Genomic DNA, 13,590 nt, shown 5'->3' on the forward strand with positions numbered 1-13,590 from the left:
GAACTGTTAGAGAAACCTCTCTGGAGCATCCCTGTCTGGGTCCCTGGGGTTGTGCAGGCACATGGACTGTGTACCTATCCCAGTCTTGACTTTCTTGCGAAGTCATTCCTGCAGTATTTTGCTCATCATTTTTGTCTTCAGAACTGATGAATGAACCTCTTTGGCAGGTTGCAAACATCTCCTTAACAGTGCAGATGATGCAACAAGTGAATACCTTCAGGTTAACTGATGAAACAGAGGTACTGCCTTCATCTTCATGTCCATTGGTAATGAAAAATAAATGGGTCAAAAATATATGGTCAAAATATATGGGCTACTGAAAATGACAGCCCTAGTCAACTTGTGCCAGAGAGTTTGTCCTTTGTTCTATGCTGAGAACTGGTTGCTGCTTTAAATATTTTTGTGGGTTTTTTTTCATTCCCTTTCTGGTTTTAGTGAACTCTGATGATAACAACTCAAATTTGAAGAGGAGCATTATCTCCATAGCTCACCCCTTGCAGAGCACACTGCTCGCCTTTATCAGGCTGAACAGTTATCAGCCATTTTCATTAGCTATACACAGGAATAATTCAGAGAGTCTGTGGTGAATGCAGCTGACTAACAAGATATTGTGTATTCTTTAGTGATTTAAAATTAAAAATTCATGCAGCATGAAAGAAATAATCATTATAGTTCAGTGGTCTCCACAGCCACTTGCCACCCACTCACCATGTCAAACTCAGCATGATATTATGTTAAGAATAATAATTATGCTTTTACAGTATCATGGGAACTCCTAAGCACTCCACCACCAGAGGCACAGGGAACTATCAAGCATATGTTAATCGCATTCGGCTTGAGCCCTAAGTAGCTTATTATTCCAGCTATAGTGAGGATGTTTCCATCTCCTGCCCCAGTGAACAAGGCAGGGAACAAATAGGTCTGGAGAAACCAAGGAGAGAAGTCCCAGTGCTGATTTCTCATCAAAGTGTTGAACGCTGATGAGTCCAAAGAGATAACTGGAGATAACGAAAAGATTATGAGGCAAAGCCAAAATGGTGTGTTTTGTGTAGGGGAAAATTTTGGCTTTGAAAGAACTTTCGTGGATTTTCACAAAGGCTGCTTTGAAAAAATGGATTGATCATTGCTTTATTTCCGGGGGGAAAACCCATGGATCCACCCGTAGGTTCAGTGGCCAGCTTTGCCTGTTGGGGTGGTTATAGGAGCGTAGAAGTGCTGTCAGCGAGCCTGTCCTGGTTCCTGGGGAGGGGACACCTGGAGGCCGATATTTTTATGGGTCTCACCAGGGGTTTGGCATCTGTGAGGATCTCTGACAAGTGCCAATGGGACTACACTGTTTACTGTGTGTTGCCCTTCAGCTGGAGGTCAACACATGGCTTTGTGCTACAGTGGAGCTGGTGCTGGGCAGTGGGAGCAGCCATGGGCTCCTGGGGGTCTCTTCTGCACTCTCACTGCTGCCTGAGTAGTGGTTCTAATGCCTTTCTGGCCATGGGGTAAATTTATGCAATTGAACTGACTCTGCAGAAAACAAATGGCTAACTATTATAGCAAGTTAGTTTTTCGTTGTATCAACTTAACTGGCTTTCCTCGCAGATCGTGATTGCTAAATATGACCTTAGGGAGGGTGGGAATAGGTAGGCAGAAGCAGGTTTGCATCCCTTCAGGGTACAGCCTGACTTGGCCCAGATGAGACATGTTGGGAGGCCACATCCCCCGGCAAAGAATGAGAGAGGCTGCTGTTGTTGCCCCTTGGTGATTTCTGACGAGCAGATTTTCAGCAGAGCCAGGCTTTTACTGTTTGTTTTCAGTTAACAGCTTTCTCTTAAAAAACATCTAAAAAACAAGACTGCAAGGAATTAATGGAGAATCTGCATCTGTGGTACTTGAGTTCATATTCTTAGCAGTTGTACAGTTTATTCAGAGCCATTTACTCCTCTTCATCAAGGAAGCATCCGGTGTTTTATCAGTTTCACACATATAAGACTGCTGTTTGCAATCCAGCTCTCCCTGGAAATACAGTGCATCAGCTTGAATGTGGGACAGGTGTAGGGCTGAAAGGAGTTTTAAAGTTGCTGTAATTATTTATTTTATCCCATAGAGACTTGAGGTCCCCAAATGTAAAAGGTGTTATTAGTTTCAAAATGCACATGGATCTTTCAGTTGTCAGAGCAATATATATTGCCACGTGTTCATTCCTCTGTGCTTTTGTTTCTTGTGCTGGACTGAGATAAGAGGTAATTAGATTAACTGGGAGGAATGTCTTAAGTGAATTTGGCTTGGTTCCTTTGCAGTGTTTCCAGTTCCACATTTTCCAACAGTGAGCATACAGGAGATTATAGTCCTGTGCAAAAAATAAGAAGTAATTACAGGAAATAAAGGAGAACCCTCTAGTGATATTCAGCTTGTAAGAGCAGCAACTTTTTGAGGAAAATAAGAAGGAAGCATGATATTGCCCCCAGGGTGTTAGGGCAGGAGCTGTGCACACAATGCTTTATTTTAGGAGGTCAGCCAGCAAGGCTGGAATCTGGTTCACCTTTGATAGGGTGTTGCTCTGGCTCAATAGTGGTTTAAAAAAAGAGGTCAGGCACAAAGGATTAGTTTTGTAATGTTTCCAAATATGGATGCTCATGTTTAGATTAAGTGTTAGGAAGAAATTTTTTACTGTGAGGGTGGTGGGGCAGTTGAACTGGTTGCCCAGAGAAGCTGTAGATGCCTCATCCCTGAAAGCGTTCAAGGCCAGGTTGAATGGGCCTTGGAGCAACCTGGTCTAGTGAAAGATTCCCTGCCTATTCCAGGAGGGTTGGAGTTAGATGATCCTTAAGGTCCCTTCCAGCCTGAACTGTTCTGTGATTCTGTCTTCATAACTGCAGAGCACAGCTGGTATGGCAGTACCCACAACCTGTCTGTGGAACCTCTCCTCCCTTGCTGTTGGCATGGTTTCCACTCAGTCCATCTGCAGAGACCTCCCTTTTTGCAGGAGTATCCTTAGATGCCATGCTGCTGCTATTCATTGAGTGATAGTTGCCTCCACACATTCTAAATAAGTCAGACAATTTAAAAACTGTGGGTTGACTCGCAGTGTCCAACAAGCACAGTCCTGTCTTTGTTCTGCTCCTTACAGAAATCTGTAAGACCCCTTATTGGATCATATTTGTTGAAAACAGTAGCATTTGCTTCTCTGTCTTTTACAGGTTCTCCAGCTGGGATCTGATATTCTTCCCCAGTACAAGCAAGAAGCTCCAAAGACTCCACCACACATTATACTACACTATTGTGCTTTTAAGACCACTTGGGACTGGGTCATCTTAATTCTAACCTTCTACACAGCAATTATGGTTCCATATAACGTGTCCTTCAAGACAAAACAGAACAACATCGCCTGGCTCGTGCTGGACAGTGTCGTGGATGTTATTTTTCTGGTTGACATTGTTTTGAACTTTCATACGACCTTTGTTGGCCCCGGTGGAGAGGTTATATCTGATCCCAAACTCATACGGATGAACTACCTGAAAACGTGGTTTGTGATTGATCTTCTGTCCTGTTTACCATATGACATCATCAATGCCTTTGAGAATGTGGATGAGGTAAGTAATTTTAGCCTGTCTCAAAAGGATTGTTTTAATTAGGGATTAATTTAGAAGCACGTTCCCGGACAGCTGGCAGCAAAAAGAGGCAACTCATCCTCTGTGCAAATAAGCAGGGATGGCCTTAAGCTGCTGGGCTTTATCTACAAGACATTTCTGTGTTGGAGAAAAAGGTGGCTTGTGGTTTCAGTACCACGTGTGGGTGTTTACTTCAATGCTATGGGGTTTAGAATTGCTTGCTTCTCATCCAAAAGCATTGGTACAAGTCCGTGTCAAAATGGGCTGGACCAGTCGGGGTTGTGCCCTGTCACAGCCTTCCTTTTCAGCTCGTACCCAGCAGTCCTAATCCATTGCAGGGCTTGATGTAAACAACTACAATTCTGTATCTGCTCTGGCTGAAGCTGGTGGCAAATTTGCCACTGACTTATACAAAACCAGAAAATGGCTCTGAATGAGCATTTTTAAAATTCTGCCCTCGGATTAATCTGAACAAGGCTGTAATTATTTTTTTAAAATCTAATTTCTCTTTAAATGTCTGATTTGGAGGGAGATGCATTTCTGGTTTGGTTGGGTTTTTTTTGTTTTTGTTTTTTTTTAAACAGTTCTTCAGCTACTACTGGAATTTTAGAAACTATTTGAGGAGAGAAAACATAAATATCTTAAATGGATGCTGAATTAAAGCTTTTTAACTGCTAAATGTGTTAACATTTATGAAATTGAGCTTGCAGCCTGAGCTAATAGAGAAAACAAGCAATAGCTACGACAAATAATGCATGCACGACTCAGTGTAGAGAAATTCATTATTAAAATGCAACTATAATGGCATTAGGACTTGTTTTAATTTTTCTCCAGAGCCTTTTATCTTTAGGGCCATAAACAGATGAAAAAAACACTGATTTTTTAACATCGTAACAGTTTTTCTCAGAACATCGTTTAGTGTTTTGTTTGTTTGTTTGTTTTTGTAATTCTCAGATTCAGCAGTTATATATGTATATCCTCACTCTATAAAATCTACACTCTTATTTTTTAATGCAGAATTTGTTGTAAATTTTGTAGAGCTCCTTTAAAATTCCATTCCTGTCTCTGTGCTGAGTACCATCTTTTGACATTGTTCCATTTTATTTATAGCAAATATGACAGAAGTGATAATAATTGCAGCTTAAATTCAACATCATATGAGGGCTGCCCATCTGAAAGCAGGTTGTACAGTCAGGCTGGGTAAGAAGGTGGTATTATAAAGGTTGTAAAGATAATATGGATTTTTAAGATAGCCAATTTGAGGCTCAGAGGAACCTGATTTTTATAAAAACACAGTGATATCTCCAGTTTTTTGTTCTTTAATTTGTAAAACAAACAGAAAATTTCTGTGCCCAAGCAATACAGATTTTAATGGTGAGCTTAACCTCTTCCTCTAACATATAGGTGGGAAATAAACCATCTGCAGTATTTGTGACAGGGAAGAGAATCAGTGGCATAGTGCATTACAACTGAGACACACCTAAAGTGGCAAACTTTACCCAAAATGTAATAACAACAGCAATATATCATGGTCTCCAGTGATCCTAGAGCTGCTGTCATCTGCCTTCAAACAAATGAGATATTAACTACTTTTTAATAAGAGAACCAAGAGTAACACTTGTGTGTCATGAAATGGTGTGTTACGGCTTTGGAGCCTCCAGCAGACATTGGCTTTTAACTGCTTATGTCCTTGATTTCAAGCCCTACCAACTCTAGTTTTCCCTAGTGCCTGAAAAGAATTGATTTTGAAACAGGTACGTAAACAGCCAGTCTTTCATCCTTGGGTCAACATTTCCCCTTTTCCCTGTCTTCCAAGGGAGTTTTTTTTATTTTTATTTTTTGGCGATAGGTCTTAATTTGTGACATTTAAGACTTTTGAGCTGGTTGGTGTGTTCTGGGTGTTTGTAGTTATTAATGCTCTATATCTTAATTTGGTTTTTAACATTTATTTTAACTGGTACTTACTGTCTGGGATTTAACTTTCTGGCCTCCCCAGCAGCAGTGTGTTCATACACTGTTCACAGGTGAAGAGTAAGGAAATTGATAATCTTAATTTGGAAGAGATGCTCTGATTAAAAGGGAGAGTTTCTCATTAGAAGCTGGGCATACCCTTCTTAAAGCAAGCAGGAGAGAGAGTTCTTTTAGCTCTTGGTTTTGGTAGGTTTTAGCTCTATATCTTGGCCCTGGGTGTTAGGTAAGGACATCTGTAACATTCAAGTCGGTGCTTATGGCATTTCAGGTAAAGTTACAGAAAATCAGAGCTTAGCAGTAAAGAACTTGGGGTCAGGCAGGCCCTGGTGCTCTGAGTTTTTGTTGTGGTGTTGAGGGATGGACCCAAATCAGAGTCAATAGCCCAAAAAGCCAGCTGAGTGAAAGAAGACTTTCCAAATTTCCCTAATTTATCCCACCTCCATCCTTCATTTTTCCATATAAAGCATCAAATGTGTTTTTTTTTTTTTCTAGTTGTTAAGGGATGAGATGAAAAGGGGGGAATACCATTGCGGGGGATTTCTTTTCCTCCCTTTGGGCAGACCTCTCATAAGGAAGGATACGGCCAAGGAAGTTGGGGTTTGTATCTCTCCGTTTTAGATGCAGACTGCTCTGTGTCATACAGGTAATTGAAGTGGATTAAGATGCCTTGAGCACCAGAGTGCTATTTATAATGCCAAAATTAAGGAGAAAAAAACCCAAAGATTAAAAAACACCTGGAATTTGAAAAATGGAAATGTATGATTTCTTACTGAGGGTTGTAATTCTTCAAATGCAGCCAGTCTAGGCCAGAGTAAGAACGGTGTCATTTCCATTATGGTGTTATTTCCATCAAGGACAGTGTTAGGTCAAGGCTGGATTCTTGTGAAATTCCCACCTGAGGCAAATATGACTGCACATCAAACTTATTTTGCTGTTCAGTGGATGTAGAGCCTTGGTAGGAGGATTTGATGGAAAGGATTGTGGCACACAACTTGAGAAGTGGCGGGTGTTAAGATGATTTGAGGTAGAATTAGAGGTGTAGGTTTCCAGGCCTGGAGTTACAAAGCCAGGCTGTTGGAGTCTGCTCAGTGGGATTGGGATGTGTGACAAGGAGGGGGAAAGGCAAGATAATGAGAGATACCTTGCACAACAGAGAGTGATCTAAGTTGATGTGATGGACGTGGAATTAAGTGGCTAAGTGGTATTGAAAAGGTAGGAGAACAAGGTAAAATAGACTGGAGCAAAATGAGAGAGTGAAAATGGAATCCTTAGTGGGATACTTAATTTATTTAGGAGAATTGTTGGGATGGTAGTCCTAGAAATCAGAAAAATGCATGACATCTCTTCTAATTGAGAAGCATTACTTGTACTGAAAGACATTCTGGCTAAAACAAAGCCATACAGAAAACCTTTCATATATAGAAGTGTGAGAGGGGACAGTATAATACATAGTGAGGAATCCAGCCAATTTTCAAGGTATGAACCAGAATGCAGAGTGTGTGCTCAGAATCTCTGAAAGTAGGTTGATTTTTATTTATTTTTAAGTAAAAGAGTTCTCTGAAACTTCATATTTAATCCAAAACTGTTTTTTACATTAAAAAAAAAAAAAAAGAAAAAAGACACAAGATTTTGGAGTAATGGGTTTTGGTAATGGTGTTTGGATCCAAAGATTTCAGTCCCATGTCAGTCTGGGCTGCCAAAAGCCATTTTTTCCGTATAAGTCACAATTACCAGAATCACATTGTGCTGAAATTGCCAGAAAATGAGTTTACAGCGTGCCTGTGGACACTGATCAGATATGGTCAAACCATGCTACAACTCCCTTTGGGACCAAAGACATCAATTTGCATCCCAGGAAACCAGGATGTTGTGCAGGTATTTGGCTCTTGTCCTTACACGGAGCCAGGCAATTGAGAGATTTCCTGGAGCTGGAAGGACCTCAGGTACCCACACTCAGGTACGGACACACTGGTACAGTGCTGCTGAGAACTGCTTTTGAGCTTCTGTAAATAAGTATATCAAGTAAATATTCCCCACAATAGGTGGATGGACAAGCTTTTGGCCAAATGGAAAATGCTTTCAAAAATTAAGTATTAAATTCAGCTGAAAAAGCCTCTCTTACTATGTGGAAAAGTATAATTTTGTTTTGTGTTTTTGTTTTTTGTCTGGTATTTTTTTTGGTTTTCCCCCTGAATTTTTATTGAGATTTATGAATTTCTGAGTTTGTCATGAAACAAAACCTAGAAGCTTGTTCTCATCTGTACCAGAAATGTGGTCATAAAATAACATCTCACATGCTGCGAAGAATGGATGTCAGGGTGGTACATACAGAAAACCAAATAGATGGTTTTCAAATTAGTTGTATAAAAGATCATCCTTTCTGCAAAAATTACTTCTTGTGAGCCAGCGGCTGGAAATGAAAGTTAGAGAAATTTAAATAACCTAAACCCAAAGTTCTCTGCCTGTTGTTTAATAATTAAAGATTGCATGACCCAGTAGCCTTTAAAATTTAGTCATCTTTGCAAGGCATATTAAGGCATAGGGTTCTTGTAGTTGTAATTTTAATTATTATTATCGATCTATTTCAGCAGTGGCAGAAACTTCTTTGTATCTCTGCAATTAATAGCAAGCAAAATAGCAATGTCTGTAAATTGAAAGCAAGTTAAAGCTGATACAGCTCCTGTAGCCATATTCACATCTGCAGTGCTTTACTGCAAACTTTCCCTTTTCAGGAGGTATTTGAAGGAGGGTTTAAGGGCCCCAGTCTGAGTGGCATATGCAAGGTGAAGACAAATTGATGTGTTTCAATAATGTGGCTTTGGCTCTGAAATACAGTCCCTGGCTTGCTACCTTTTTGAAATCCAGGTGGCTGACACGGACAAAATAATTCCCAGAACTAAATCCCAGCTGGAGCCAAGCACTAAACTATGAAGAAAACTCTTAGCAATGTAACAACAGAGGCACCGAGCCTGGGACCTGGCATTTTCCCCTTTGTTATGCAGTCAGAAGACAATTAAATATGAAGGATACTGTCATTCTGTTGTAGTGTGCAAGGAACCACAATATAATAATAGAGTGGCATGGCTGTGGTATCCAAATATCAACATATCCACTGTAGGCATAAATTATATAGATGGTCAACCATATTCAATCCTGTCACTTATTTCCCCCTATTACTCCTAACTTGCAGAACTGCACCACTTTTCTTTGTCTTTTGTTCAAGCTAAGGTTCTATTAAAGTTCTGCCGCTGTTTAATTAATTAATCAGCTGCTAACTTTTTTTTTTTTTTTACTTAATTATCCAGCTATTTTAATGCTCTACAAGGTGTGGGATATTTCTGCAGTTTCCTCTGTGGAGACACGAGAATGTCTTCACGATGGGAAGGGCTACTTCTGAAAGGAAGGACCTGAGCTGGAGTCGATTTAGGGGGTGGTGGGAGGGCAGGCAGGGTTGTCCCATGAGATGGGTGTTACCTGGTAGCCTCATACTGCATCACTCTCATGTGGGTTATGGCAAACTGAGCTGCAATTATATGTCCCAGTGGTCTTTCCCCCCCCACACCCTTTTTTTTTCCTTTTTTCTTTTTATTGTGGTGTATATATTACTGAGAAGCAGATGTTGGGTACAAGGCATTTAAGTTAAATCTTTAGTCAGAGCTGTCCAATAGGGCAAATTGTGTGTGGAGTACTTTCAAGGGGAGCTTTGAGTAAGTAAGTAAGTGAAAATTATCAGATTTCGTTATATCATCTTTTTTTCCCCTGGTTGGGCACACTCATGTACTAACAAATAGTGCAAGATGACTTAACTTCAAATGCGAAGAAAATATTTTGAAACCACCCTTGCTTTTATAACCTCAGTTATTTACTGTTTGGAATGTATTGCATTGTGTAGCTGTGCCATAAAGAGTTCACTAGAAGTTTATTTATAATGTTACAGCTTATTGACATTTCTGTTAGAGGGGGAAAAAAAGGAAATCTACTCAATCCTCATGGAAAAAAAAATAAATCTCAAGCAATAAATTTAGCGATACTTTCAGAGAATGCACGAGAAAACCTACTTGTTTTCATTTTGATGTAAGGACTCAATTTTGAGCTCAGTGCAGTCATTACTCCCATTGCTTCCAGTGGTGCAGGGGCAAGTATTAAATGGGCTCTGCTTATATCTGGACCCAGGATCTAGAGAGCTTGTGCAGAAGCAAAGCCCTTTACTTCCGTGTGTTTTTACATAATTCTCTTCTTAAAGTAGTGATAAAATCAGAAATGTTGCTTTTTTATTTTGCTCATTCCCACATTTTGATTTGTAACCATGCAACTTTATTATATTAATTGTTTACCAAAAAAAGAAAGGTTTCTGATACATACTGAAAGATTTATTTTAACATTAACTCCAGTAAAGCAGTTATTAAGGAGCTAACCAGGGATTTTAGAGGTAAGCTCTATTAAAGTAGCTAAGCTCAAAAATTTCTTTTGGGAATGATTTGCTGGTTACATTTCAAACAGCCTATGCATCCTCCTGGATACTCCTCCTGCACTGCACAGAATAGGAATTTCTAGTTATGTCCCTGCAGGCTCATCTGGTTATGTTGGCAAAGGCTCACTGTCTCAGTCATTCCCAAAATCTGTAGGCACTTTGTTTTCTTTTACATTGTGTGCCATCATGTAATGACTGTTCAGTGAAGATTGCCCCAGGTTTACAGAAATCCTGCCTTTTCCACTGCTTCATAGGAAATGCTGAGCTGTAGCTTGACTGCACAGAATCAGCTGAATGATTTGTTTGTGTGTTTGTGTGTTTGTGTGTTTGTGTGTGTTTGTGTTTGTGTGTGTGTGTGTGTGTGTAATTACTTCTGCTCAGAGAGAAGTAATGAAAATTTCGCCCATTCATCTTTAAATAAAGTATTTCAAAATGCACTATACATGGGGTTCATCTGATCAAACACAGGGCCAGATGTAGTCTACAAGGAGATTCAGGCACATTTGGGCCATGGCTTCTTGTGTTCCAGGATGCATCTCCAAAGCTGGTCTGAGAAGTCACCCTGCTCTAAAACATCCATTTCTCACCCTTGACTGTAATGACACTACTGTCACCAGCTCAGATCCAGACCCCTCCACAGTTTAGTTTAGGCTGAGGTGAGATGCATCCTCGCCGTGAGATTGTATTTGTCTCACTTGAGTTTTTCAAAAGACAAAAACAAAAGCAGAGAAAAATAATAGGTGTAAAACTCACAGGGTCCTTTTGAGTCACTGAGTCATCAGCCTTAGTGAGCAAGTTCATCGTATCATGAATCCCATAAATTGGTCAAAATCTGCCTTTCCACATGTTGTCTAACAAATCTCTCTTAATTTGCAGTTTGTGCATTTGTCCCCATGCCAACATCCTTGATTAACAATTTCTTTTCCCTTCCTCATGTTTGTCTCCTCGGTGTGCTTAGGAAGAGTAGTCATTGCCCCTCCCCTGCATAAACACACCTATTTTCCTTTCCTTAATCTGAGCAAACTGATCTTGTCTAGACACCTCATTTATGAAATTTTATGATTTTTATGTTTTCTTGGCCATTCCAGCTGCCTCTCTCTGCAGGAAGTAAAGTTCAAATACATCTCTTTAGGGCAGAGCTGTACATATTACTACAGGAGGAGAATTCATCTTCACTTTGTAGTTGGGATTTGGCTTTTCCTCTGGATGATGGAAACACTCAACTGATTTGTCCTGGAGCTTGAGTGCAGCTGCACTCTTCTGTGAGTGCAGCTCACTGATTGCTCTTAGTCACTGTGGGATTAACCCATATACCCAAATATTCTTTTTCTCAGTAATCTTCATTTAAAGATCTTTGGAGCTGTAGAATTTTTTGTTAATTTGCCCCATAATAGGTGCCTTGAGACTCTATGTTGTTAGGCTTTATCACACTTTCCTTTATTCCCATATGGTTATTTGTACTGAGAGTGTGTTCCAAAGGTCAGCAGAAGATTTTGTGACCATATACTATTTTTTTTTTTTTTTCCCCACTAAGGAACTGGCAAAATCACTGAGAGTCACCACTTGTAACCCCTGCTAGACTTGCTTTTTATGGTTTCCATTTGGCCTTCCTTTCCACAGGTTCCTCAGTCATCTTAGAATTCCAGTTGTGGTCCCTCTTTTCTCTGTGTTTCCTAATAGTTTTACCCCTTGTGTTACTGAAGCACTGCATTTCTTTTAGTTAGAAAATGGGCTGTGTTATCAGAGAAAGCTGTCAGGAAAACTTGGATATATCCCAGCTAGCCTAAGCTTAACAAACCTATTGCTGCTCTGATTGCATTTTGATTTATCTCAAAGTTTCTAATTACTCTTTCCCTTAACATTTGTTCAGGTAATGTATCTGTTTATTTCTTTCTTGATGCATTAGCTTTTCTAGCAAACATCAACATTATCTCTGGAAACTAATGCAAAGGATTAATTTAATTTTTAGCACAAGCCTGGATTATTTTTACTTCACTGCAGCTTGATAATTTTTTTCCTATTTTTCTTTTCTTTTTTGAGTGTGAGGACTCTCAGTACTTTTTAATGCTCTTTACAATGAAAAGTTCAATCTGACATATGGCAATTCACAGTTTATTATTATTCCTTTTAGTTTCTAAAGTGTAGTTTTCTGTTGATCAATTTTTTATTTCTCATGTATTGTTGTTTCTCTGCTTCTGTTTTCTTCCTCTGGGTGATTATTTACAGATTTATAACTGATGCCCAGCTTTACAAGTTTTTCTCCTTCTGTGAGATACGTTCTCTAGATCTTTTGTACCTTTCGGTGTAAGGGTATCTTTTATAATTTATCAGCTCACCCTTTTGAGAGCAAGAACCCCAGTCCAATTTACTTTTGTGATTGCTAATTTTTTTTTTTGTGAATGGATTCAATTCCTTCTTCAAGCCAATGGAGACTTCTGCAAAATGCAGTTAGAACTAAAGGTAGTGTGGCATCGCTTTATGTGAAGTAATTGGTTACTGAATGAAGAAATAAGCATGCTATTGCATCTGCAGAAAATCTCAGCCTATTGTTATTAAATAGCATTTATTCTCTGCCCTCATCTTGAGAAAGATAAGTCTCACATTGCGAGGCAGTGCTCCGTGATATCTGTCTCTGTCATAACAAAACACAGGTTTGGTTGCTGCCCAGATCTGGACTCTCCCGCTTTCTAAGGATGGGTTTAATTTCTCCTCAGAGAAGCTGTGTAATCAATAGCCTTCAGCTTCTTTGTATTCAGTGGGAGGGGAGAGAGAGACAGCCCCCTGAGGTGATTCATCCCATCCCCAGCTGTCTGAGATGGATTGGGTGAATCACTCCTCTGACATGCCCCACTCTTCACTCACCAGGGAGGAAATCTGGGCTATTCACATAGACAGGATGGTTTGCCATCGAGTTGCAGCATTATGTGACACGAATCCCACCTCAGGAGGGCGGGTGATTAGAGCCCAGCTGTGGTGTGGCCGTGGCATGTGCAGGTGTGCTGGGGCTCAGCTTACACAGAGCCATTTTGCTCTTGCTCAGCCTGGGCTGCAAACTCCTCAGAGGATTTGATCCCTTTAATGGCTGGTTTTGCTGGATGGAGGTTGCTGTAATTGCTTGTGCCCAGCACCTCTAAGCATATTAGCTTAAATTCAGCTTAAGGTCTGTATATGCTGCAATCAGGCCTTTGACTGCAGTGGCAACACACCCAACATTTCATAGAAAGGTTCCAAGCTCTGGTTCTTTGCCACTCCATAAATTCTTAAAAGCCACAATGTGCTGAACATCAAAACATAGAGAAAATTCTTTCTTTTTGATTTTCTCTGACCTTTTCTGAGACAGTGTTTTCTGTTAAATGATGCACTACCTATCCCCATTTTCAAAGCTCAGAGGATTTCAGTTTTAGAACATGTTTACAATGCGTATTTCATTTTTTTTCTGTTGTTGCTGTTGCATATGTACCCACAGCTAACAACAAATAAATAAAAAATCATGGAGTGAAATCTAATTGAAAAAGTGCCTAGAGTTAAAACCACATTGTTTCCTAG

The 13,590-nt window shown here is 39.9% G+C and overlaps 1 protein-coding gene across 1 annotated transcript in view; it reads left to right on the plus strand.

Annotated features, from left to right (window-relative positions):
- Window positions 1-13,590, plus strand: part of KCNH5 (potassium voltage-gated channel subfamily H member 5) — a gene marked incomplete at its 5' end in the record, with an annotated part of 146,196 nt that overhangs the window by 32,856 nt on the left and 99,750 nt on the right. Inside the window, one exon of the mRNA XM_027900044.1 lies at window positions 3,192-3,584. Within this exon, the coding sequence (XP_027755845.1) occupies window positions 3,192-3,584 (393 nt within the window). The remainder of the gene's footprint in view (window positions 1-3,191; window positions 3,585-13,590) is intronic.

This window comes from Empidonax traillii, unplaced genomic scaffold (genome assembly GCF_003031625.1).
Source record: "Empidonax traillii isolate 1590-97213 ecotype Southwest subspecies unplaced genomic scaffold, ASM303162v1 scaffold701:size746704, whole genome shotgun sequence".
In the NCBI taxonomy this organism is placed as follows: Eukaryota; Metazoa; Chordata; class Aves; order Passeriformes; family Tyrannidae; genus Empidonax; species Empidonax traillii.